Source organism: Berghia stephanieae, chromosome 6 (assembly GCF_034508935.2).
Source record: "Berghia stephanieae isolate SIO BIC M18660-M18661 chromosome 6, UCSD_Bste_1.3, whole genome shotgun sequence".
In the NCBI taxonomy this organism is placed as follows: Eukaryota; Metazoa; Mollusca; class Gastropoda; order Nudibranchia; family Aeolidiidae; genus Berghia; species Berghia stephanieae.
The window spans coordinates 37,159,246-37,186,373 of NC_088365.1; the positions used below are offsets into that span (position 1 = coordinate 37,159,246).

Here is a 27,128-nt window from a genome sequence, read left to right on the forward strand (position 1 = left end):
CAATATGGGTTTGTGTTGTCATCTGTGGCCATTAAATAGGAGCGAGGGCTGGACATTTCACAACAAGTAGACAATGACAGTTGTAAAGAGAGACTGAGCGATATCCTTTGTTTTGGTATTGACAACTGTGCATTGCGACCAACGAGTTTGGTGAGAGCTTATTGTCTCTCACCACAGCTAATCTCTTTGACTCTTATAAATGTTGAGAACAAACGAGTGAAAGTGAATCAAACCTGAATAAGATGTCAACTTGCATTAAAGCTGCTTTTGTGTGACAAAATCTATACAGGACTGCCATACGATTTTTATTTCAATCATATTGCTCAGTCTGTGGTGGACTAAGAACAATGTTTACAACTAGTTTGAGTTTATCATATATGTGTAAAATTTTACAATAGGATATTGGAAACTCAACTTTGGTTAATTGCAACTTCGGTTAATCGCAACATTTTCGCTGATCCAAAGGTGTTACGATTATCCGGAGTGGACTGTAATATCAATTTATTAATAATTTCATTGAAATTGTATTGATCGAAATGCAATCTGTTAGCACAATTAAGAAGAAAAAAACAAAACAATTAGTGTGTTGAGTGCTTCCATATACATCGATAATATTGCAGTACAAAAACGTATTTTCATTTAGTTCCATAACATGATTACAAAGACAGATAGAGAAAATAAATCACATATATCCAAGAAAAAGGATTTTAAAAAAAAAAGTATGGAATTCAAAATATTTAAAAAAACCAATAAAACAAATGATGTTCAGATTTTAAATTATTTGGACTGAAAGCAAGGTAAAAATAGCTACTGAATCAACTAGTTTGCATTGAGGATTATGAAACTTTTAAATAAGACACTTACAAAATAGACCCAGTTTTCTATCCAGTCAGCAATGTGAGAAAATAAAGAACTTTCTGAATGAAATCTCTGTCAAGATTACAACTAAGTTATAACTCCTTGGATCAAGTCTTTCTCTCGGTAACAGCTTTTGCAAGCTATGTATATATTTAATGATCAAAAAGATGGTACTCTGAAACCATTTATTAGGTGCTGCGTTTTATTTCAAAGAATGACTCCTTTGTTCAATTTCCAGGCCTCTTAGCTTGCTACACTTCTCTCACTTGAAAGTTTTACAGTAGCAAGCATCAATGACAGTTTACCATGACGGTTAAAAAGCCAACCAAGAGGATATCTTCTGTATCCCAGAAAACTCTAGCCATCAACGTTGTTCAGCGGACTGCATTTTTATCTATTTATTTATTTTCAATTGGAAGTGATAGGACGATTCCAAGTCATCAAGTCCTAATTTGTTTCAGATGTCCTGCCATAAACCCTCATTGCCCATGTGAATAAAGTTGAGAAAGCTTCTTTCATCTTAACCAAAGCCATCAAACACCATCTAATAAGAACAATAATAGATAATATGTTTATAGCACATTACCAGTACCAAAAACCTCCATGAGTTTTACATTCCCAAACATAGCATTCATTTTCAGACAAACAAACAAACAAGTACACTTACAAATTGGGATACACACAAATCATTACAATATATGAGACGAGCCTTAGATTACTACTAGATTTACAGTACAGCTAAAATATTTTAATTTTGGTTGAAAGCTTTCAATTGGTATAGTATAGTATAGTATAGTTTTCCAGCGTATTAGGCGTTTTGTGCCTTTGCTGATCTTGGCATTCAGTTCATCGAGATAAAAGTCAATAAAAAGCCCTAACAGATCTTTTGACCTGTATCTATAATATATAAACTTTTTGATAAATTGAAGGCCCTAACCCTAACAGATCTTTTGACCTGTATATACGTCTAACCCTTTGATGGGATCTTAATGGGCGGTTCAACTATGCTAAACATGTAATCTGCTAAGTGGCTATCTAAGCTATTTTTGAAGGCGTTGACACTTGGAGCATTGGTCACCGTTTCAGGGAGACTGTTCCAGCGGTCGATCACACGTTGATTAAAGTAGTGTTGCCTAAGCGATGTGTTACACCTTGGTTTATGCAGCTTGTAATTATGACCTCTGGTTCCATTGTTTGCAAACACGAAAAGTTTACTCTCGACTTGATACAAACTGTGTGTAAACTTGTATGTTTCAATCATATCACCTCGTACTCGTCTGTATGTCATGCTTGGAATTTCAATACGTTTCAGTCTATCCTCATATTGCTTATCTTTCAACCCAGGAATTACTTTTGTTGCTCTGCGAAGCACGCCTTCAATAAGTTTCTTATCTTTCTCAAATTGTGGTGACCATACTGAGTTGCTGAACTCGAGATGGGGTCTGACTAATGCAGTAAATAGTATTTTCATAGTTGCTGCATCTAAATAGGTAAAAGATCTATTGATGAGTCCAAGGATTCTGTTTGCCTTATTAACTTGTGTTTCTATATGCTTTGAGAATTTTAATTTAGTATCAACATGTACTCCCAAATCTTTCTCAAGTTTTGACTTATTCAGAGCTGTTCTGTCGCTACAGTGATGCTGTCTCATATCGTAGTGAAAGATTTTGTTTTTCGTTCCAAGATGTAGCACTGTGCATTTTCCAGCGTTGAACTTCAGTTGCCAATCGTCTGCCCAGTTGACTAGATTGTCAATATCTAACTGAAGACTGTCTCTATTTTCTAGATTGTTTACCTTTCTGTATACTTTAGTATCATCGGCATACATTGAACATGAGCTAGACAAAATACTTGGTAAATCATTAATGAAGATTACGAAAAGAGTTGGACCTAAGACGCTGCCTTGTGGCACTCCACTAAGAACTTCTGTCCAATTTGACACTGTGCCTTGCACGCTAACTCTCTGTTTCCTGCCTACTAGAAAATGCTTAATCCAGCTTAGAGTATTTCCTTGTACACCATGAGCTTCCAGTTTGTTTAAGAGTCTTTGATGGGGAACAGAATCAAAAGCTTTAGCAAAATCTAAGTAGATTGCGTCAACCGAAGATCCTTGGTCGAGAAACTCTGTCCAATCATTTAAAGTCTTTAGGAGGTTAGTTGAACATGACCTGCCAGAAACAAAGCCATGTTGGCATTCAGACAGTAACTTGTTGTTCTTTAGGTGAGTTATGACATAGTCTCTAATAATGCTCTCCATTATTTTGCAAACCACTGAGGTGAGGCTAACTGGTCGATAATTGCCCGGATTACTCTTGTCTCCTTTCTTGAATAACGGTGTAACTTGTGCTTCTTTCCAATCGGGTGGAAGAGTTCCTGAGTCAAGTGATTTTTGGAACAGTAACGCTAATGGTTCGGAGAGTTCTTCTGACAACTGACATAATACGCGGGGGTGGAACATGTCAGGTCCTGGGGACTTGTTCATATTGAGTTTGTCTAGTTTCTTCTTTACAGTGTCTTTGTCGAATTCTATATCTGATAGTATGTTGTTTACACTTTTTCTTTCACATGTAGGTATATTAGTAAGATCCTCGTTGGTGAATACACTGCTAAAGAACTTGTTAAGAATATTGGCTTTGTCAATGTTAGATGAGGCTGTCTTATGATCATCATACAAATCCGCAATACCGTCTTTAGTCTTCGTTTTTGTTCTAGCATATGCAAAAAACTTTTTCGGGTTCACTTTAGCCATACGAGAAATAGATCTCTCATAGTCCTTTACAGCAATTCTGCATGAGCTTTTGGCTTGATTTCTGGCCCTCGTGTAATTAATATAGTCTGCACCCTCTCTAGTTTCTAAGTACTTTTTGTAAGCTTGCTTCTTTTTCTTGAGTTTTGCCAAGACTGTAGGATTGATCCACCGAGGTGAAGTTCTGTCTGAACTACTTTTAACTTTTGGTACGCTGATGTCCACTGCAGACATAACTTCAGATTTGATAATAGTCCATGCATCGAGTACAATTGTTGGGGGCTTCTCTAGTTCCTATGGGAATTGAATCCAGATGCGAGGAGCAAAATTTGAAAATGATCTACCACCATAAAATTTATAAGTGACATTTGGTTTTTTAAGTTTGGTTGAATCAGAAGACGATTATAATGCTCTAAACGGAATACATCCTTTTGTACAATCTTTGAGGAAATTTGAGGCACTGTCATTTAAACTTTATGTAATTACTGCAATTCTGAAATTAATTCTCTCTACCCCAGCAAGTCAATGCAATTCGTAACATTCAGAATTACAAGTAAAGGTACCCAAGAAAAAAAAAGATAAAGGAGATTGGTTCAAATAGGGAACAGATGTAGATTCCAAGAGCACACCATCAGTGTACGTAGTTTGAGATCATCTAAAAGTCTCATCCAGAAACCAGCACAGGATCCCACCAAGATGAATACATTCAAATGTTTACAGAATATATCCAAAAACAAAACATAACTAGCAGTACATAACAGAGAGATGATTTATAAGGGAAAAAAATCATTTCTCAAAACTAATACTGTTGTGTGATCAATTGAGTAGTTCTATTCTGAATTGCCTGGAGTCCATGTATTTTTGTAATTCAGATAAAAGGGAATTACAGTAATCAAGATGTGATAAAGCAAAACTTATATTAAGTTTGCAAGCAAAGTATCTTGTTAGTTAGTTTCAACAATGCAATTTTCTTTAAATTTGTAGTCAATGTACAACAGAGATAATTCAATTGAGTACATCGGCAAAAGATTTGACTAAGACGAATGCTTGATTAAAGAACTGAAAATTTGATAGCAAATTACAACAGAATGCCTTTTAAAAAGCATATAGTTGCTTGGACGGCATGGGTAAAAATCAATCTTGGAGTATCCAGAGTGAAAGTTTCATTTTGAACACAACAAAATTGTAGATTCTACAGCATGTTACATAATATTCAAAACACATGCTCGTAATGGGGGGTGGGGAGAGAAATTAATTTTTTTTTTAATAAAAAAAAAAAGAAAAAAAAAAGAAAAAGAAAAAGAAAAGAAAAGTTAAGAAGAAGAAAATTTATAAAAGAAATCACACGAAGATAAAAGTAAACTCATTTTGCATTGCTATAATCTGCTTCCAATGGAGGTATAACACTTGTAGATTGTAATAAAAAATTGTTTATAAACGCAACTCATTACTATATCAGCTCTTACATCTAAACTGGGCACCTTCCTCATGGTCATCATCCATTTTGATTCTCACAAAAAGCATTTATAAAAAGAGCCAGAAAAAGAAAGAAAAAAGTGAGACAACTTTTTAAATCTTGGTGTGTGTATGTGAGTGTGTGATATACATAAACATATATATATATATATATATATATATATATATATATATATATATATATATATATATATATATATATATATATATATATATATATATATATATATATATATATATATATATTGGTTTGGCTCACTACTAGGCGAAATTCATAACACAATTGTTTTGCTGTTTCCTAAAGCTGTGTCTATATTCATATTTAATAATCAGAAAGCATTTATACTCGAATCAGAATGCATTTTCCCATTATGGGTTTTTGTAAATGTGAGACCATGCTGAGGTTGTTTGGCACAATGAGAAAGGGGTTGGTTGGCAAACCTTAGCTTTGATATGTAAAATACAAATAAGTCGAAATCAAGCTTAAAGAATAAAAGACACAAAGTATTTGTGTATTTTATACAGACGAAACAAGTACCTATTATTGGTTTTTAAGGTTTTACGACGCTTGCGACACATTTAGGTCATTTCAGCACCAGTGAAAAGGAAGAATATGGGATAGTAATTTTTTTTAGAATTACAAGTAAAGGTACCCAAGAAAAAAAAAGATAAAGGGGATTGGTTCAAATAGGGAACAGATGTAGATTCCAAGAGCACACCATCAGTGTACTTAGTTTGAGATCACCTAAAAGTCTCATCCAGAAACCAGCACAGGATCCCACCAAGATGAATACATTCAAATTTTACAGAATATATCCAAAAACAAAGCATAACTTGCAGTACATAACAGAGAGATGATTTATAAAGGAAAAAATAATTCCTCAAAACTAATACTAAATATTTGACTGTTAACCTCTCGCTAAGGGCTCCGACATGGGCTAGGACAAAAACCAAGAAATCCTATTCCAAAACAAGGACAAAAATCAACTCGGAAAATAGATATAAGGGGAGAGAAGACATAGGAAGTGACCTATCGCCTAGCATGGGAGGTCATAATACCCCACCCAGAAAAAAACCCCAAGTACCTAACATGTCTCAATATTACACTATACTGATATGCTTCAGTTCTCCGATACAACAATATACACTAGCAAAGCATGTTACTCTCAGCAGTATTTGAAGGAAGAAAACCTCACAACTTTACATTGGCCAACAGTTCTACCCAAAAAACCCCAATTGAGCTTGCCTGGTGTGATCTTCCCTGTGTGGTGCCCGGGGTCTCTTGAGAGGGTCAAGAATAGCCCAACGCCAAGCCATCGTGTTGTAAAAGGCGACTAATGGTGTGTGACTCCCCCATTTTTGAGTCACCTGGTCCTCCAGGTCGAAGGGTTAACACCCCTTTCCGGATTGGAGGATCAGTGTTTCCCCATAAGAGGATTCACAAAGCAACTTGGGTCTCACCAGATGGTGTGACAGACAATCAGATTGATCATTTTTGTATCTCTCGAAGATACAGACGTCCATTAGAAGATGTGACAGTACGGAGAGGGGCAGATGTTGGATCAGACCACCACCTGATATTGGCAAAGCTTAAGCTCCGACTCAGAAAACATGGGACCAGATCACATACAAGAAGAAAATTCCAGGTGAATGCACTAGATGGGGAAAAGAATGAGGAAAACAAACTACAATTGAGTAATAGATTCCAACCTCTCGCTGAGCTCGAGGAGGACAGAGATGTAATGTAGAGTCACATTGAGCAAAGATCAAGGAAGTCTACATAACAACTTGCCACGAGGTATTGGGTGTAAAGAAATCTGAACATAAAGAATGGATAAGTCCAATCATCTTGGACCTAATTGAAAAGAGGAGAACAAGGAAGGAACAAGTGAATGCAAGTCGAACAAGGGCTTCATGACTGGATGCACAAGAGCAGTATCTAGCCATAGCTAAGGAAGTCAAAAGATTTGTGAAGAAAGACAAGGAAGCATTCATGAACAGACTTACAGAGAAAGCAGAAGCAGCAGCGACAGGAGGACAAATGAGGATCCTTTATCAAAGTACCAAGACACTTGCTGGAAAATATGGGAAACCAGAGGTACCAGTCAAAGACAAAGATGGGAAAACTATTTTTTTGGAAAAGAGACTCAATCTGAGCGATGGAGGAAACATTTCAACTGCCTTCTGAACAGACCACAACCAGACAACCAGCTGGAAATTTTGCCTGCAAGGAATGAGCTACCAATTAGCTGTGATCCATCATCGATAGCTTGTGGGTGCCATTAACAAGATGAAAAGGCGGAAAGCTGCTGGACCAGACCAGATTCTCTAAAAGTTGATGCTGAATGAAATGCTGAGGCCCTGCACCCACTATTTGAGAGAATCTGGAATGACAGGATATTCCCAAAGGATTGCAAGGAAGTACATCTTATCAAGCTTCCAAAGAAAGGGGACCTCAGTAATTGTAATAATTATCGAGGAATCACTCTTCTCTCTATCCCAGGAAAGGTTTTCAACCGTATTGTTCTAGAGAGAATTAAGAATGCAACAGATGCTAAACTGCGGGGCGAACAGTTTTTGGAAAAACCATTCAACCACCGACTAGATTGCCTCTCTGTGAGTCATAGTGGAACAGTCTATATAGAATGGAACTCTCCTCTTATTGTCAACTTTCTGGATTACGAGAAGGTTTTCGACAGTATTGACAGAGCAACATTGTGGAAAATTCTGGCACATTATGGACTCCATGAAAAGATAGTAAACCTCATTAAGGAAATGTATGAAGGATCAATGGCAGGGTTGTACATCAAGATCAGCTTACTGACAGCTTTGAAATTAAGACTAATGTCAAGCAGGGATGCTTGCTCTCACCATTCCTGTACATCATTGCCATTGATTGGTTAATGAAGGAAACCTCCAAAGGGCGAAGAAATAGGATACAGTGGACCCCCTGGACACAGTTGCATGATCTGGATTTTGCAGATGATCTGACTCTTCTGTCCCGCACCCAGGACCAGATGCAAGCAAAAACCACAGTTATAAACAGCCTCTCGGAATCAATTGGTCTAAGAATTTACCATACAAAGTCAAAGATCTTGAGGATAGGACACACCCTTAGAAAGAATGACTCCACTATAACAAAGAAAGTATTGGACTGGAACCCTCAGGGCAGAAGATCAAGGGGAAGGCCACGAGAAACATGGAGAAGAATTAAAGAAGCTGATATACAGAGAAGTGATAAGACATGGAACAAGATAAAAAAGTTAGCTCAGGATAGAGAAGGATGGAAACTGTTTGTCTGTGGCCTATACCCTGACCCAGGGTGAAAAAGGCAATGATGATGATGATGATGATGATGGTGTGATCTACAGAAATACCCTTCCTGCATATCTCCATAAAAGATGCTTTGCACAAGAATTAAAGTGCAGACCACAGAAAGTGTTTCGGTGGCTTGTTTTGTCAATGTGAAGACAAGGCATTGCCTGAGTGTGGCTCAGCCGTATGGTCTTTGTTTCGTACCCAAAAGGTACCAAGTTCGATCACCCACTGCTGTGCTGTGTGGCCTTGAGCAAGTCACCTCGTCCTAGCTCAATTTGCAGCACTGCACTGCGGCTGACACCTGGTTATTCCAGTTTTCCCTTGGAATAGACCCTAGAGACAAATTTCCCCTATGGATGAAGAAAGGGAATTTTATTTTTATTTATTTTATTTAATTTTATTTGAGCTTGAAAGGGCCATACAAACTACTAAATGTTCAAAAATAAATAATCTAAAGCTAACAAAATTGATTTCCAAACAATGTAGTTTTTGATACACACCCACGTACACATGCACACACTCTCACATTCATAGACACAAACCCGTCAAAAAAACAAAAAACAGACAAAAAAAACAAAAAACAAAACAAACAAATAGACAAAAGCAAACAGAAGAAGAAGAAGAAGAAGAAGAAGAAGAAGAAGAAGAAGAAGAAGAAGAAGAAGAAGAAGAAGAAGAAGAAAAAAGAAGAAGAAGAAGAAGAATAAGAAGAAGAAGAAGAAGAAGAAGAAGAAGAAGAAGAAGAAGAAGAAGAGGTGGTGCGGTCATGTGAGAGCTTTCGAAGAAGAATATATATTTCGAAGAAAAATAATTCTTTCGCATTATTTTTTTCCCCCGTCTCATTCATGTGTGACAGTAGCAAAATAGAGAAAAATGGTCCTGTCAGGTCCAGTCCGACACACTTCGGTGCGTGCTAGTTATTTACTGACTATGGGTGTGTTTGACGACTCGCACGAACTTCACGACCTGCTCTCGCTGGCTGTGGCACAGTAGCCATGCAGTGAATATATCCACATCTAGCGGAGTGTGTAGGTGGCATGATATAGCTAACTGATAGATGGCCTAGTTTTGTTTTGTCTTTGTTTTTTCTTTTAAGTCGGCATTTGAAACGGAATAAAATCTGATTTTTTCGAGGAACGAAATAAAACTCTTTTCATTTCTTTTTTATTGGTTCTGTTCTTTGACGTTACAAATTTTATTTTTACTATTAATTAAAAAAAATAAAAATATTAGCACTTATAGAGCAAAATCGTACTGTCGGAAATCCGATAATAGTCGGAAGATTTACAGGCCTGCAGTGCTACAAAAAAACAAAGCAATTTATGTAGTACTCTTTGTATTACATTATCATTGACAGGTCTCATTGACTTTTTAGAAAGGAGAGTTTTACATTAACATGAGTGGATGGGAGATAATGAACCTTGTTTTACTTCTATTTCCTACTCATTCTTTGAAAGTACAAACCCACCTACAAAAAAAAAATAAGTCAGCATACCAGCCAACAATAACACTACTCATTGCCCAAATGAGTACAATACACACATACACACTGGAACAACTAGGAACGCATGTAAACCAACTTCCTTCATCCCTGCCTACTGATGAGATGCATAGAGCATTGCAATGGAATGAGCGAGCAATGTCAATGTTTTTAAAAAAATTCTATAACATTATATACTCTAATAAAATATTATTGAGCACTCTTTTTAAAAAACTGATGAGAGAAGGTATCTACCAGTTGTAAATATATGTATATGAAACATGTGCGATAAACAGAGTGGTAAGAAACACAAAGACCAAGATCTGATCAGAGTGAACAGGAAATAAGACAGGAAATAAAGACCAGGTCAAGTAAAGAGGACAAAACTATGAAGTCAGTTTTACACTGGTAGCAACTACATGAAAAACCTTTCAACTTTACCATAAAATCTCAGGATCATTATCTTAATCAGATGATATGCACTTTGAGTATATTTTTCATCAATTAAAACCATTAATAAAACCAATTTTCTTGCATTCGTAACTTTGCTCTTCGATATTCCATGTGGCCTTAATATGTTACAGCCATTCCTATGCAATGATAAATTTGGTCATTTTAATAAGTTAAAAAAAGGGGTTAAAATAGGTAACAAATTTAACCAATAAAACAAATGAAAAAAAACACAAAAAAACAAGAAACAAAACAAGCCCAGAACAATAAAAACAAAACAAAAAATTATTTATCGTTAATTTTTATCATATTTGAATAGTTGAAGTCCTCTGGTCTCTAATTAAATAAAGAATTCAATCATCCATAGATTGGACACTGTGATCACATAAATGTGGACCGTTTTTTAAAATTTGTATCATTTCTGATTTTGATTCATTATACAACTCAACGAGACCTCACATTTACTGTGAGTTGTCCTCAAAATAGTCCTCTCTTTGTAGGCCAAAACCAAAGGACGGATTCTGTGACAACTGCATTACCCTAATACTGAATGATATCAAAATCTAAAAGTAGAGGTGCCTAAATGAGCCAATAAGATGGAGAATTTTAAAGCTAAGTTTACTTTATTTTGATTTTATTTTAGAAAATATTTTTTACCTATTTACCAATCTCTCTCTTACCCAGTTAGGTCAAGCTAGTTTTGTTTATTATTTTATCTCCTTCCTTTATTTTAAATATATCTTTGAAGCGCACTATCCCTCCCCCCCTCTCTCTCTCTCTCTCTCTCTCTGGCTCCCCTCGATATTAAGTATATATATATACATATACATATATATATATATATTATATATATATATATATATATATATATATATATATATATAATCTTCAATAACACCTCCCCCTCCTGTCCCACTATCTTATGCTTGATTTATATAGTTTTGATCTCTCTCTCTCTTCGCTTGCACACACACAAACACACACACACACACACACACACTATTACCTATAATATTCTAACCATTATGACAATCTAATACAAATAATATATTTCGTGTTTACTTGAAGAAGGCCAAAGGCTGAAACGTCGTTTGTTTTGTGTTGTTCCCTTACTTTATTTTTCTCTCTATCAAAATCTTCTTACTTATATTTTATTCAGTCCTGCAGTCTCTATATCAATAAATCATTGTAAGTATAAAATGTTTGGGTTTTGTTGCAAGGATGAAGTCATTTGAGAGTTAATTAATTGAGAGTTTTAAATTTCAAAAGCATATCAACAAATAAAGCCAAGGACAACTATATCAAAGAAACGAGAATATAACAAGAAAATAACATGGAGAAAAACAAAACAATTGTTGATGTCCTCATCTGTCAAGAATAAAATATAACCTCTTCAGTGTGATCTATATCATCAATGAAGCCCCTGGCATAGGCCAGTTGATAAACGTGTTGAATCGTTTCTACCTGCAGATGAGGGGGATAAGGCACATTAGACAAGTCATCAAATAATTTTTCCCGCCTTCATCATCACACATTATTGTTATTCTTGTTGTTGCTGTTAATGTTATTATTATCATCATCATCACTATCATCATCATTTTAAAAGAAATTTATTTACATCGTTGTGTTGTTGATTTTATTGTTGTTATTGTTATTGTTATTTTGGCACTATTATTGGTGTTAACCGTGACATGGTCAACATTGCTATCAAACAATTATTGTCTGTACAAAACACAATCACTGTCGATTTGTTATATTTCATCCTATTTTCTTTTTTCTCACTTTAAAACATTGAATAACAAAAATGCTTGGACCAACTTATGAAATCACCTTATACAGGAATAAAAGTGTAGGTCCATAAGTACGGGAACAATGCATATATATATATATATATATATATTATATATATATATATATATATATATATATATATATATATATATATATATTATATATATTATATAAATGAAGCAATAACTTACTGAATTGACGTTCATTTCTCTCAAATGGGACCCAAACAGTCATAGCAAATGGAACATATAGGATCAGATGTGTCTCAGAGATTTCTCTCTCTCTCTCTCTCTCTCTCTCTCTCTCTCTCTCTCTCTCTCTCTCTCTCTCTCTCTCTCTCTCTCTCTCTCTTACACACACACACACACACATACATAAATACACATGTAGACAATGCAACCATACCTATATACGTATAAAGATATCAAATCAAAACTTCAAAAGAGAATGGTCATTTCGAGATTAGAATAGGAACATTTCATACAAGATAATGGAACCTTTCAGCAAATGGGTTAATTAATACTTTAGTATAGGGACTATTATTTTATTGAACATTTCTCTCAGCTTCAAATTGACTGGAGATCTTCTGACTGACTTGATAAAGTTTGTAAGTTAATAAAGACTAATCATTATTTTATACTTCCCTAGTCATTTTCTTTTTTTCGTATTCTTTCGTTTAGTTCCTGTGACAATTTGGTGAAAGAAAAGACGATTGAATAGTATCAGTGTAAACATGTGAATTTGATTATTATTGATCACATAGAGTTGAACATAAGATTGTGAGCTTGACTTAATCCATTAGCTTTGTCTATAAAATTATTTCCCTGTTTGTGACTCAAATCCCTTGTTTCATAAAAAAGCAGTACAATCTTCTTTCACACAAAATAAAACAGAGATAGTGAACACCAACTCACCAATTGCTTTACACGCATGTTACTGAGGATTCTCTCTGCATTTTCACTGTCATGTCTGCTCTCCATAATGGCCAATAATAGTTTGGAGGCATTGTTCTGTTCATGGATTAAAGATAAACAAAAAAAAGTGAATAAAGAAATGAATGTCAGTCGAATAAAGGAACTTGGGGAAAACTTTATAAAATAAATGGATATAATTTAGTTCTTAAGTCAATCCATAGAGAAATTATTCTGTCGATCCGTTTTAATTAAGTTAATAACCAAGGGTCTTAAGTTTCTTGTTCAAGGAAGAATGAGGTGCCAAGCTGGGACCTCTGGCTTTTAGCCATCCTGCATCCTTAAGCAAAAATATGTATTAGAAGATGATTCCCAAAAAAAATAAAATTATCCAGTCATATAAAAGAAGTCATTCAGAGTCATAAGGCCAATGGAGCCAGATTTTATTCCATTTTCTATCACATTAAACGGACAGCATCAGTTGCTTGTTACCCATTAGATGGACAACAATCTATTGCAAAGTACTTTCCACTAGATTTAGCAGACCCAGCTATTAAATCACTGCTGAGCTGACGGAAGGGTCAGAAAAAATATCAACTCTACCTGGGATCTGTGTCATTCCATTTTCATGTGGAGTGGGTGGTCTACCAACTAAGCTATCAGGACCTCCCATTAATCGCTAACTACTGTGATAAATAATGACCACTTACTTTTAGCTCTAGAACCAGATCAATTCTGTTTTTGCCAAGTGATTTGATTTCAATCAGTAACAATGCCACAATGATATCAATGCCATTGCTCTCGTGCATGGCTATGGCATTCTGTGGAAATAAAAGAAAGCAAATTAATATGACTGTAAATCAGTCTGTCTTAATAGTTAGGGTCATTGAATCTCCATGAAGTCAGAGCCACAAAGATAGATTTCATCAACTTACATTGAATCTCCATGAAGTCAGAGCCACAAAGATAGATTTCATCAACTTACATTGAATCTCCATGAAGTCAGAGCCACAAAGATAGATTTCATCAACTTACTAAGTAAAAGACCCTTTTCTTCTGCACACATGAAGTCAGAGCCACAAAGATAGATTTTATCAACTTACAAAGTAAAAGACCCTTTTCTTCTGCATACCTAAGGTCGTTATTGCTTAATCAAAGAATCCACATTACAAACGAAATTTCTAAAATCTGGATAATTTTTGCTTGATTATCAAAAAGAGTGTGAGCAGTTTTGTTTATGAAAATTGAAGAACACTAAGAAAAGCTCGGATATGCTGTATATTTCCATTCCTTTTCATTCACACATCACAATTATATGTCCCCACTTTCCCTGCTACATACTAACATTGAAGCTTAATAAAAAGTTCTTGCCATCATCTATTGCATCGGACAATTTACATTAAATATAGAACTTGAATTCTTCATAAAGGATAAAATACAAACTAAATTCAAACATGATTTGATATAGAAATCACTGATTTGTCATTAGAAAAGCTTTTGGTTGAGATGTTCTTGAAAAACTTTCTATCAGAAATTGTCTTAACATTCTGCCATCATATATTTAAAAGTCATTCAGTCAATAACTTTTAAAATTTTTTCCCCTATTGATAGTTGTGGTGACACTGTTATTTATGGCAGGTGCTATCGTATTGTGCAATTCACCTCCAGAATCATCAGGCATGTTGAAGAATTGTTCTAATTATTTTAGTTCCTGAGAGACATAATTTTCTCCAACATCTTTGTTATTGCTACTGTGACCATTGTCATGATATAGGGTGTCTTCTAATAGCTCTAATTCATCATCCAAGTCTAGATCGCATTGTTTGCACCCCTTGTCTCTTTCTCATTTTCTTTTCTTTTCTTACTAGTTGATGGCCCTGCCTCGTCACCTCGTTGGGTCATTAGTAACTGACCTAGACTCTTAAACCCTTCCCGTATCAATTGCCTTAATTCCGAATTTTTCTGATTAGATATATTATTCTAAATATTCTTCACAGAGAAAACTTTCATTTCATAATAATTAGTCCATTATCTATTCTCCCTCAGGAGATGGGATTGTATTTTGGGGTTTATTTGTATCTAGTCCCTCCCCGCAGGGATAGGAAAAAACCCAATTCAAAATCAATAGTTAATATCACTATATGATTTGTTAAAATCCGTACACAATTTTAATTTAATTGTTATAAATATCTAACTAAACGTCTTAACATCACCAAAACCACTTTCCTCTGTTTTATGCCCAAATATATCCAATATGAAGTATTTTCAATACAACAATATAAGTAATCCAATGAATAGTTAAACAACAAAATCTAAACAAAGACAAAACACGCCGAGCCTTGGTGACAGCCCACTGCATACTGACAGACATGCAGTTCCTCATTTGTGCCCCAATTCAGAATTGGGACACGAGGTAGAGTTAAACAGCAAACCATATAGCAGGCAAAATCATAAATACACATTGAAATTGATTGACCAAAGATTTTTAATTAATTAAAATCTCACTTGATTTTCATGACAGGGCCCCTGACAGTACTCAGTGAGGGTAGTGAGTGACTGGTTGATGAGATCCACATTGTTTTCATTGATATATAGACCCAAGAGGCCTAAACCCCCTGTTGTGCTGCCACAGATACAATCCAAAAACTGAAGGGTCTCTGTGACGAGATTCTGAGGACTCTTAGAGTTGGTCTGTTTGCGGAGAAAATTCTAAAAAAGAGAAGGGCATTGAATGATTATTAACTTTCTATTAAAAAAAACAAAAAAAAAACAAAACTCACAAACATTCTTCTTTTCTATTTTTACTCTTTACCTAATTTAGGATTTCAGATATTAGGAAAAAAAATCAATCCAAAATACAAAAACAAACAACAAAAAAACCCCCAAAAAACAAAAAACGAAACAACAAAAACAAAAAAAAACCAAAAAAAACCCAAAATCAGAGAGAGAGAGAGAGAGAGAGAGAGAGAGAGAGAGAGAGAGAGAGAGAGAGAGAGAGAGAGAGAGAGAGAGAGAGAGAGAGAGAGAGAGAGAGAGAGAGAGAGAGAGAGAGAGAGAGAGAGAGAGAGAGATATGAGAGAGATTTTAGTTATTTAGAGCCAATTCATTTATTTGTTTACCTATGCACATCAGCATGTATAGTAATTAAACCATTACATCTATGCTCTGTATAAGAGACAAGTCGAGTGGACCACTTCAAAGTTCATTTGATTCTTACACATATTGAACAATCACGCCTTTATCACGGTTGCCATTATGATTCTTGCCATGATTTCTGATGTGCTTGTTCCATCCTTTGTCAGTAGTATATCCCGATTTTTTAAACATGTCATTTCTTCAGGGCTCTCACTTTGCAGTTTTGGCTGGTAGGTTTCATGTAAATTACATTTCATAGCAATCTTTGGGTATTTAATTTGATATTTTTCATTTAATTATTCTCATTCTACTCTAAGTGACCATTTATCATGAGCATAAATCATTCTCCAAATAGTGAGGGTTTAACTTTCATCTCCATAAAAAGAGATCAGTGTGTGTCATCTAAATTACAGCAGAAAATTGAGTAGGCTACCAAAAAAAAAAAAATTACCAGAAAACAGCTCATGAATGACACAATTCTACTATTCATCTTTGAAAATATTATTATGCATCATGATCCCGATTGTCCTTATTATTTACGAAAAACCAAATTTTCATTAAATTCGGATCTTTTGGACACAGTCATTTTAATCTTAGCTTGTGTTTTGAAAAGACATTAAAGGAGTTAAAAGTACAGATTTTAATTCCATTATCAATCACTCAAATAAATTAACTTAATTAAACGTTTTGGGATTGAATGGGGCTCTCATATGCAATGTTAAACTTTAAAAAAATAACAAAGAGATATAATAGAGATACTGATTGAAAAAAAATGTACAATAGTCATTTGTATGAATGTAATACTACCCTAAACACTCGGTCATGTGAACTACCATTAAAAATTACCTGCAAGTCTCTGTTGTGGTTTTCACAAAGCAACTGCAGGAAACGTAGAATGGGTTTCATAATGGCAATCTGATATGACACTTTCTTGTCCTCTGAGTCATGTTTGGGACGCTCACTCTCTTCTGCAGACTGCTGTGAATGAGGTCGCCCCTGAAAAGTGTAATTATTTTCTTTACGATTTTCTAAATGAGTTAACACTATAAATCTTATTTAAGTTCTGAACTTTTAAAAAATTACTGATATTAACAAAGAAAAGGGTTGACAATGGGAGAAAACAAAAGTGTGTTGGGAGTTTTCTAAGGTAACAAAAAAAGCAACCAACTATAATTCCTGGGATCACATTAGAAAAAAAAAATAATGATAATGAATATATAGCTGAGAAGGATAGTGTTTTACCTCCCCTTCTTCAGCTTCATGTTCCGGTGTAGAGGACCTGCCATGGACCTGCCTGACGTGGTTAAAGGCTTTGTTAGTTTGATTGGCCGTGTCCTCAAACTGACCACGAAGCTCCTCGCTGACAGGACCCTCTGCCTTAGTTACTGCATTGAAACAGAAACCAAAAGGGAAAAAAAAAACAATAGGATGAGGAGTGCTACATAAATTATATCTTGTGTAAAAGTGTCATCAACTTACTTAAAGCTGTAAAGTAATAAAAATCATGACCTATAATTGTAAGACTCCATCAGACAACTACGAGTGATCTGCCAGCATTTGCATAAAAACAGGTTTTTCAAATCAATGCTTGACTTAGAAATGAAAACACAACAAAAGCTGTTTTCAAAAGTCATAGAGAGCCGAATTTAAAAAAAAAAAGAAGAGACATAAGGTTGAGCGACAACAGAAAGTTCTCTGACTTTTCTAGAGTTTTCTGGCATTTTTGTCTCAATATCTTGCTATTTCGCATATTTACTGTGAAGGTGTTTCTTCTTTTGACTTCTGTCCATAATGAACTGAACTGTTTGAGAAATTAAACTGGAAAAAAACCCCAAAAACCCCCCAAAACAAACAAAACCAAAAAAAAAAAAGTAAACAAACCCAAAATATAACAAAACAAACAAATAAAGGTAAATAAAACATAACAACAACAAAAAACATAACCAAAAAACCCCCAAAAAAACAACAGCAAAAACAACCCCCCCCCCCCCCCACCCCCCTTCCCCAATATAAAATAAAAACAAACAAAAAACTCCAAACCCCCAACTATTTTCAACTGCTGGAAAAATTATTCAAACTCCGTTTAATACCCAATTGATAAATGTATGACAATGACAGATGATTTTCAGATATTGCAATTAAACAATGTGCCCAATTTAAAACAGGCATTAATGAATCAATAACCAAACCCCAAATGCGAACAAAATAAAGTGCTATACATTTTCAATAAGGAATTCATTATTAAGAATAAGGCATTGCTGTAGGGAACAAAGTGGTCTTTTACAAAAGGAATATTGTCCATCTTACTTTCCCATTGATAAAAATCTAAAATTAAAATTAAAGCACCCAAGAAACAGTAAGACAAAAGGGGGTTGGTTCAGACGTAGATTCCAAGAGCATAATATCAGTGTACTTAGTTTGATATCACCTAAAAAGCCTCAGTCTCATCAAGACACCAGCACAGGATCCCACAAAGAGGACTACACTCAAATGTTTATAAACCGTCATATATTCAAAACCAAAAATATATCAGTACATAGCAGAGAGATGATTTACGAGGGAAAAAAAATACCATAACTATACATTTGATTGTTTTCCTCCCAGACAAGGACTCGGCGAGGAGCAGGACAAACAACCAATCCCAAAAGACAGAAAGCAACTCGGAAAATGGATAAAGGGGGAGGGGTGGTGGTGGTGGTGGGGGGTTGGAATATATAGCAAGTGACTTCCTGCCCACCGTGAGAAGTCAGAAGACCCCACACAGGTAACTGTAGATAACCTTGATTTCTCGAGTCAGTGTCATCTAATATCAAGATGAATATCTTGTTCAAATGTAAAAAAAAGTGGGGTTTTTTGTGAGATAAAAACAAACTTCCTTGAATTAAAACTTGTGACTGGTGTGGCAACTAGAAAGTAAATGGCGATAAATCATCTAAAATTGTTTTTACAGTTTATTGGTAATAGTTTGGAAATGAAATATTTCTGATATATTATGAAATTTTTTTTTCAAAGACAAGCTTACATCTTGATATCCATCCACTTATTTAAACTCAATAGAATTATGAGAAATAAGGAAAATTCGAGTACAGTTAAATGAGAGATTTTTATAATGACACCCTTCTTTATGTTCTCAACTTTTCCTCATTATAAAACACACAGAAAAGGTGCTTTATGACATAAATGTGCATTTTTTGAATGCGAAGATGGAAGAAAATAAATGTCACATGCAATTGGGAAGGAGAGGGGGGGGGGGGGGGTATTTCTTTTGTATTGCTAAATTTTGTAAGAAAAAAAAAAAAAACAAAACAAAAAAAAAACAACAAAAATAACAAAATCCCCAAAACACCCAAAGCTCTCTTTTAGTTCAGCAGTGATTTGACTTTGAAAAGTACTTGGAATAGGATTTTATTTTGAACAAATGATATTGACATGTAGGTATTAATTGAATACATAAATAAATAATTTATGACATTGGGAACAAGAGTATTTCTAGTTGTGCTTGTTTATTGAGGAGCAGCGAAATGAAAAGATAGAGTGCCAGACTTACGAAGTATATTTGCTTTTAATCAATTGAGCTTGTCATCACTCAATATCAACGTTCTTGTTGGAGTATTTGTTTAAAAGATGGTTAATATACAACAGGGGTCCGCTGTGCAAAGATTTATAGATCAATGTAGCATTCTTAGCAGTCTTTTCATCATTTTACATATTTATTTCTGCAAATCTAATCTTTTGCTTCTTTTAAACAAACCTCAAATCATTTAACTTTCAATACCATCGCAGGGAGTAGAACTAATTATTTCAGTAATCTTCACTAAGCTGATATTAAAGATCAAATATCTTACTAACATTTAACAGTGGCTCCATATACATAGTAAAAAAAACTGGTTCAAGGACAGAGTCCTGAAGAACACCACATTTCAAGGAACACATATCGGATTTGACACCACAAACCACAACAGTCTACCAGCAGTCAATAAGATTTAATCAGAACCAACTCAGTGCAGAGTTATTCATACCAAAAATTTTCCCAAGACGACTGATCAGCATGTAATGGTCAATGGTGTCAAATGCTGTTGATAAATCCAAAAGGTAGAGTATGTTCAGCTTATTCTCATCTGCATTACAAGTTAGATGGTTGAATTCGCGAAGAAGTGCAGTTTCTGTGTTGTGGTGGTCCATGTATACTGACTGAAACTTCTTCAGGGTCATTCTTTTTTAGATGTACCAAAAGTTGAAAAAGGATGACTTTTTCCAAAATGGAAGGAATGGAAGGAAGGCTGAGTTCAAGATAACCTGTATAATTTATAAGAGTATTCATACTTAGCACCACACTACCTAATATCACTGATAATGGAAGTTAGGCCACCTCGAGCTCTCCACTCCTTGCGACACACTTTAGAATGAAAAATGTCTAAAATAAAATTCTCAGAATGAGCATTTTACTTTGTCTCACCATCAATCTGGAATTCGCTTTCAGTCCATACCAGGAGTGTCCATACTATGAACTATTTCTATTGAACATTCCCTGAATATTTCATAACCACGTTCTTCATATTCCTTTGGTATCAGCAGAACTTAATTGATCTACAATTGTAACATTTAATTTCCTTCAAATTGAAAATATCCCATGTCAACTATGTCTTGCAAAGCACCGCTGAACACGTTAGGTGGAGATATGTGCTTTATAGATATTATCTATTACCTATTAAGGTTCCCCTGTCAGTTAACCCTCTCATGTTCAGATTATTTTTGGGGGAGTAGATAATGAGTTCCCTATATGGTCATGTCAATCATGTAGACATCCTTTGATGATATAACCCTACCCTTTGATATCTGCAGTCGCCTTTTCGTTTTCTACGGTCACTCATGACTAAACTCCGCCCAGAAACGATTTCATAGGTCCGTCCATCACCACATTTCAAACTTTTGTTCTCGTGAGTTCTTAATTTTTTTGATCGAAGAACGATTGGCTATTGAGAATTCTTGACCCTTCAACGGTTGGTCGTTCTGACAGCTCACGTGTCAACAGCCGTCAACAATACATTGAGTCATCGCTGAAACAGTGGAAGACGCTGATCGCATAGTGGCGTCACAATCACCACGTTGTTGAATAAATTATCCAGGCATGGTTGATAGGTAAAAAAGCCAAATTGTTCTTTGTTGTTTTATATATATATATATAATCAAAGCGAATCTTTGAGATTAAGGTTCATAGTTTAAAACAAAGAACAATTTGGAACCAATGGGAGGAATGGATAATCCTAAATAGTGCTGTTTTGAAGGAGAGATTTGCTTGTTTCAATTCTGGTGTTGTGAAGTAGTTTTTGACAGATATTCGTTTTTTCATAACAGGAATCACCTAATTTACCCTGGTGTCTGTCTGAGTATATATAAACTGCTCAGATTGTCATATCATATAAGTCCCGGCTCAATGCAGTCTCATTTCAAGACAAGGTTTAAAAGTGAAATGGAAGGAATAGTTGATGGAAGAAAGTGATGAGAGAGGAAGGATAGACTGATTTTGAATTCTACTGATCATATATATCATTCTTCAAAGATTGGTCTGTATTCGTCACATGTTTGTTATCTAAGTCTTTATTTCAAAAACTGAGTGCTTCTAATTTTGTAAGTGACTTGCACAAAAATTAATATAGAAATTATGTCCATCTTAATAAACAATTCCTGACAAGTCAGTTGTGATCTGAAGAAGTCGCATGATTCTTCATTTGTAACCCAATTTGAAATTAAGATATGAGGCAGAGTTGGGTAAGGAAAAATTAGTCTTTAAATTACATTTCATGATAAAATATACGGATAAGAAATAAAAACTATGATACATACAATTAATTAAACATGTTCCCATATAATATGTAAGGATTAAAAATATTGTTAGACTTAAGCAAAACAAAACACATCATCTACTAAAATCAGACACATGTTACAAGAAAACTATTTCACTCAAAAAAAAGGTGAGGGAAAAAGAGCTGGATTGTCCTATTCGCATAAAAAAACTAATTCTGGCCTATAGTGCAGCACATAAATCTCGTACACGTCTCAATTGCCCTTTATAATCTGTTTTCATAGTATTGGCAATAAGCTCAAACACTTTCAGATACCAACATGGAAATCTCAAACAAACTGGACATCCACTTTTGCATTTGTTGATAAAATTCTTTTGCCTATGTTTGTATAGAATGGAACAAATATTGCTGACATTCTCATTGTGGCATTAAGTGTTTTAGTTAATGTGCCACGCATTCATCTACAGTGACAGAGATAGAAACTGGACATTCACGTTCTCATTTGTTGATAAAATTCTTTTGCATACGTTTGTATAGAATGGAACAAAAGTTGCCACATTCTCATTGTGGCATTAGGTGTGTTAAATAATGTGTCACATGTTTGTCTGAAATGACAGAGAGCAAAGTACCAGTGGGAGACCAGCTAGGTAGCGATGGTCTCAGGCTGTTACTGTTACATATTAAAATCAAACAAACTATTAGGGGTGGAGCAGATGGGATGAGAGGAGAGGCAGAGGTAGATAAGTGAGAAATGATAGTGATTAGGTAAAAGATTCGTAGGTAAAGACGTTGCATGCTGAGTGTGTAACCAACAATGTGGATTTGACTTCATATTATAGCACACGCAAGTGGAACCTTATTACTTATTCCACCTCTGAATTACACAAGACACTCTAAACACCATAACTCATTAAAATGAGACCTTAACAAAGCCACCCACAATTACCTTCCTCACTCTTCTTCATGTTCTTTGTAAAATACTCAATACATAAATCTCGAAAACAAATAAATCTCAAACAAATGGGCCTGATTCCAACTTGTTTGAGTTTCTGTGCTTTATTGTATTAGTTATGGTTAATTGACCAAACACCTTTCCAAATCACCTTGCTTTTGTGAAATCTAAAACAACTCAACATCCCATTTATTACTATGCTGAGTTTTAATGTTCTGATAGGGGATAAAGCTAAAACTCAGTCAGTTATTGGGAAATTCACCTTGACAATGCCAATACCACATTATCTCATTCTTCTGTAATTTTTCATTCATCCTGTTTTGTTGATAAAGGGGAAACCTGAAACGTCTATATTATCTGTCGTCATATATTAAATTGAAGCTTACATTCAATTTCACATTGTTATTTCTTGGGGATAGGGTGCACTTATCTCTACATTACTACTCCAGAAGAAAGCAGAAATAGAAAAACGCGCAGTAGACACAAAAGAAAAAAAGCTCAGTCCCATAGCCTATAAAATAGAATTGATAAAAATATAAAGCAGGTCTTGAACCAACATTATGAATAGGAAATCAGGCACAATTGTGGATAAATGAAGCATATTGTTGAATTCAATTAATAACAGATAATACAAAGAATGTAGAGATGTACAAAGAGACAACATTATAGAAAAAGAACTAAATTAAAAATATATAAACAAAAGCAAACCCAACTTTTAAAATATAGGTAATAATGATAAGAGAAAAAAAACCCCGTAAAAAAAGAGAAATCTTATAATGTACACTTATAAAAGGAAAAAAATAAAATAACACAAAGAAGTTGGCTTAATCATTATACCAAAGAGGACACTCATTGAAAAGCAGTTAAGTAAAAAAAAAAAATACAACTCAAAGCTCCAGGCAGTTAATATTTATTATGATTATCCACAACATTATGATGGTAATACTATATTGATAAGCACATTCTAAGATTTATGTGACTTTGGCTGTATTTGTGTTGTGGGGCTTACCTTCTGAAAATCTCCGAATGGAATTAGCAAAATGCTCGTTTGAATCAAACGAATCTGTAGATGCCCATGCAACAAAGGCATTAAAAGTACATTACACACAACTGATATTTCATTATGAATAATCACTCCACTCAGAAAAAACATATAACAATTGTAAAGATTTAACTGATTTTGATATCTGAGGTACAACACCCATATCGAATTCATATTGTGTAGGCCCAACTAAAATGCTCTCTCCCGTGAACAATAGGAGACTTGAAAAACCCCAAAAGAAATTTCATCCACATCCACTTTCGGCCTTCAGTTTTTTCCCCACAAAACTCCTATCTTTATTAAAAACCTTAAGAAGTCCACATTTTGTAATGGGTTTCAAACAAAATTTGATACAGGAATGAATGAAATAAGATATTACATGGAAGAAGTATGTGTTCATTCATTTTATTATTTTTTAAAAACCCCTCACACAATCAACCACAAGTCAAAGAAATACAGCCAAGAATAATCAGTGGTAAATTTATGTCCTCTGCAAAATTATGAATTAAAAACCTTTGGAAAAAGGGTTTTAAAATCGATGGGAAGGATGGTAATGGCTGGCAGTTCTTTATATAATATCAAATGAACAATAATTCTTTATAGCATTGCTATTGAAAATAAACTGAATCCCATTTAGTTATATAGGAGGACTAGGAAAAACGATGTAATAAAATATGGAGCTGAATTTTTGTTTATGGGTGGGCGAGACATCTACCTAAATGTGTCTCAATGCCCCTAAGCTGTATGGGATGGTAAGCTTTAAAAATAAAGACGAGTGATATTTGATGAGTATTTTCAAGATTGCTGGACTACTTAATAGACTTAAAATATTTAGAGTTCGTAGTTTTCAAGCAAAAAGCTTTAATTAAGAGTTTAATTTATGAGCTTTGATGCCAAATTTCCTTTTTCAAACATGTCAATCTATTGCAGATGCTTATGCAGTTTTGAGGTTGGTAATATGAATTCGTTCTACAATTTTTTTGTAGGTGATAATCATTAATCTTGACATGATATTATCAATTTTATTGTTGCTGTTATCATTGTTTTTATTATTATTATCATCATAATCATCATCATCATACTTATACAAAAATACTTGCGATAGTTTTTGTTTTGTATGTGTGTATAAATTTCGTACATTTTAAATGTATTACTTATTGTAAATGCACCTTCAGACTTCGGCGTAATATAAATCTGCTACCCTTATATTATTATTATTATCATTATTATTATCATCAGTTATTATTAATATTATTATCATCATCATTCTTATTATTATGTTATTGTTCGATTAATGACAAACAGTAACTCAAATATTATCTCTATGAACCCTTTACACTGGATCATTACAGTGCTTTGGGGGTGAAAATGAGTTAAGCCAAACAACTGAAAATCCAAACCTACTTAGATGTACTTTATCTTCTCAGTCAGTACCATTTCATATTTCATTTATAAAATTTCTACAGAAAAAAAACCTATAAAGGATGAACAAAAGAAAGCAACTCTATATTATTTCATAAAGAGAGTACTGTCACCAGATGCTCTTCAGGTCAACCAATTTCTCAGCTAATGTCAACTCTGGATTGTTTTTACTGTGATAGTTTGAATCATGTTTTTTTTCGTGTCCAAAACAATTTAGAATTAAAGAAATCATCTTCCTTCATTTGTCATGAATTGACTAACCTGGCGAGATTCAGGTATTGTGTGAAGCCTATCAAAACACACTACTAGACCTGTGGATATGAATCAGCGTCGACAAAATACCAACTATTATATGTTTTAAGAATCATTTTCAATTGCATGTCACAAACCATTTTTCATAAAATTGCCTAGGAAACAATTTCAGGAATCAGTGGGAACCATTTTCTAGAGTAATCTATCAGATAACAGTATTCTGACAATATGTGTTTAAGTTAACTTTATTTTACCCATATTTACCCGTATTTAGTTTTGTGCAACTTACAATGATTCAATTGTTACTGTTATATTTAGTCTAGAATACTCTCCTTAAAATCAAGAATTCTTGTTAGATAAGTAGTCAATTGGAAAAGGCATTGTAAATAGACATTTTAATGCTGTCATCAGCTTCTATTTATTTCTTTCATTAGAATTCTATTCACCTCTTGTAACTCACCTTTTTTCTTTTTTTCTTCTTCTTTATTGGGTCTATTTTCTGTGTCAGTTGTATTCACGGTGACAGTGTTTCGTATTTCAACTTGTGCATCTCTCATTCGATCAAAGAAAACTTTAAAGAACACTTCAGAGTTTTTGTCAGTGGTCAATCTCTGAAAGATGGATTTCTGAAAAAGTCAAAAAATAAAAATAAGTGGTAAAATCCCTTTGTCTACAGATATTTCCATTGTTTCCCTCTTTCTGTAAAAGGTGTTCATTACAACAAAAATAAGAATCTAATAGTTAGACTTGTGTTCCAGTTGCATAATTCCCTTTATATCCTTTCTTAAAGCAACCTCACCAAAATGATTCAAAAATTGATAAATAAAAAGTTAACTGTAAATTGCATTTATCAAAGTTGATATTAACATGAGAATCATTTTTAAAATCAAGGTGTTCTCGTCGTTTATGTGCTGCAAATTAGACAGCATTGTTCTTTGGTGACATTCAACATTCAAAGAAGATTCTACTTTGTCTCCCATACTAGCTATAAGATGAAGCTATACATAATGTATTCAAAAATAAACAAACAAACAGACCTGAGCTTATACAAATCAATGCGGGAACAAACCCTGCCCTACAACACCAGAAATTGATCGACACTATCATTTCGGTCAGAGACGAAACTCTTCCAAAGACAACGAATTTAAGAAGGAGCTTCTGTCCAATCCTCCAACTTTCAGAAGAACAAAAACAACTTAGACTGAATAAAAACAGTTGCCACGATGAAGAACTAAAACAATCATGGAAAACACAGAGAAGTAATGTAAAGAGAAGTGATGCATAAAATCAAAGCACAATCTATTGTCAATTATAAAAGCAAAATCGACAACATGGCAATGGAAATAGAAACAGCCCCAGACAGCATGAAAATATTCAAAGTTATTAAAAATATTAAATAGAAATTAAAAAGTAGTCTTATAATATCTGATGATGACAAACAAATAGTTGAAAGAGTTAAAAACTTCTTCAAGAATAAGTACAAAGGGGACC

General features: G+C 34.3%; 1 protein-coding gene across 22 annotated transcripts in view; it reads right to left on the reverse strand.

The window, feature by feature from the left end:
- LOC144974983 (inositol 1,4,5-trisphosphate-gated calcium channel ITPR1-like) overlaps nucleotides 1–27,128 on the reverse strand; it is a 212,761-nt gene that overhangs the window by 25,751 nt on the left and 159,882 nt on the right. For 21 of the 22 annotated variants that reach the window (XM_078918589.1, XM_078918582.1, XM_078918578.1 and 18 more), the window contains 7 exons: nucleotides 26,098–26,263; nucleotides 23,931–23,984; nucleotides 17,408–17,550; nucleotides 17,012–17,161; nucleotides 15,536–15,739; nucleotides 13,741–13,851; nucleotides 13,034–13,129 (listed from right to left, as the gene is read on the reverse strand). In XM_078918589.1, coding sequence (XP_078774715.1) covers nucleotides 13,034–13,129; nucleotides 13,741–13,851; nucleotides 15,536–15,739; nucleotides 17,012–17,161; nucleotides 17,408–17,550; nucleotides 23,931–23,984; nucleotides 26,098–26,263 — 924 coding nt within the window. The remainder of the gene's footprint in view (nucleotides 1–13,033; nucleotides 13,130–13,740; nucleotides 13,852–15,535; nucleotides 15,740–17,011; nucleotides 17,162–17,407; nucleotides 17,551–23,930; nucleotides 23,985–26,097; nucleotides 26,264–27,128) is intronic. The other variant, XM_078918576.1, reaches the window with a different exon arrangement.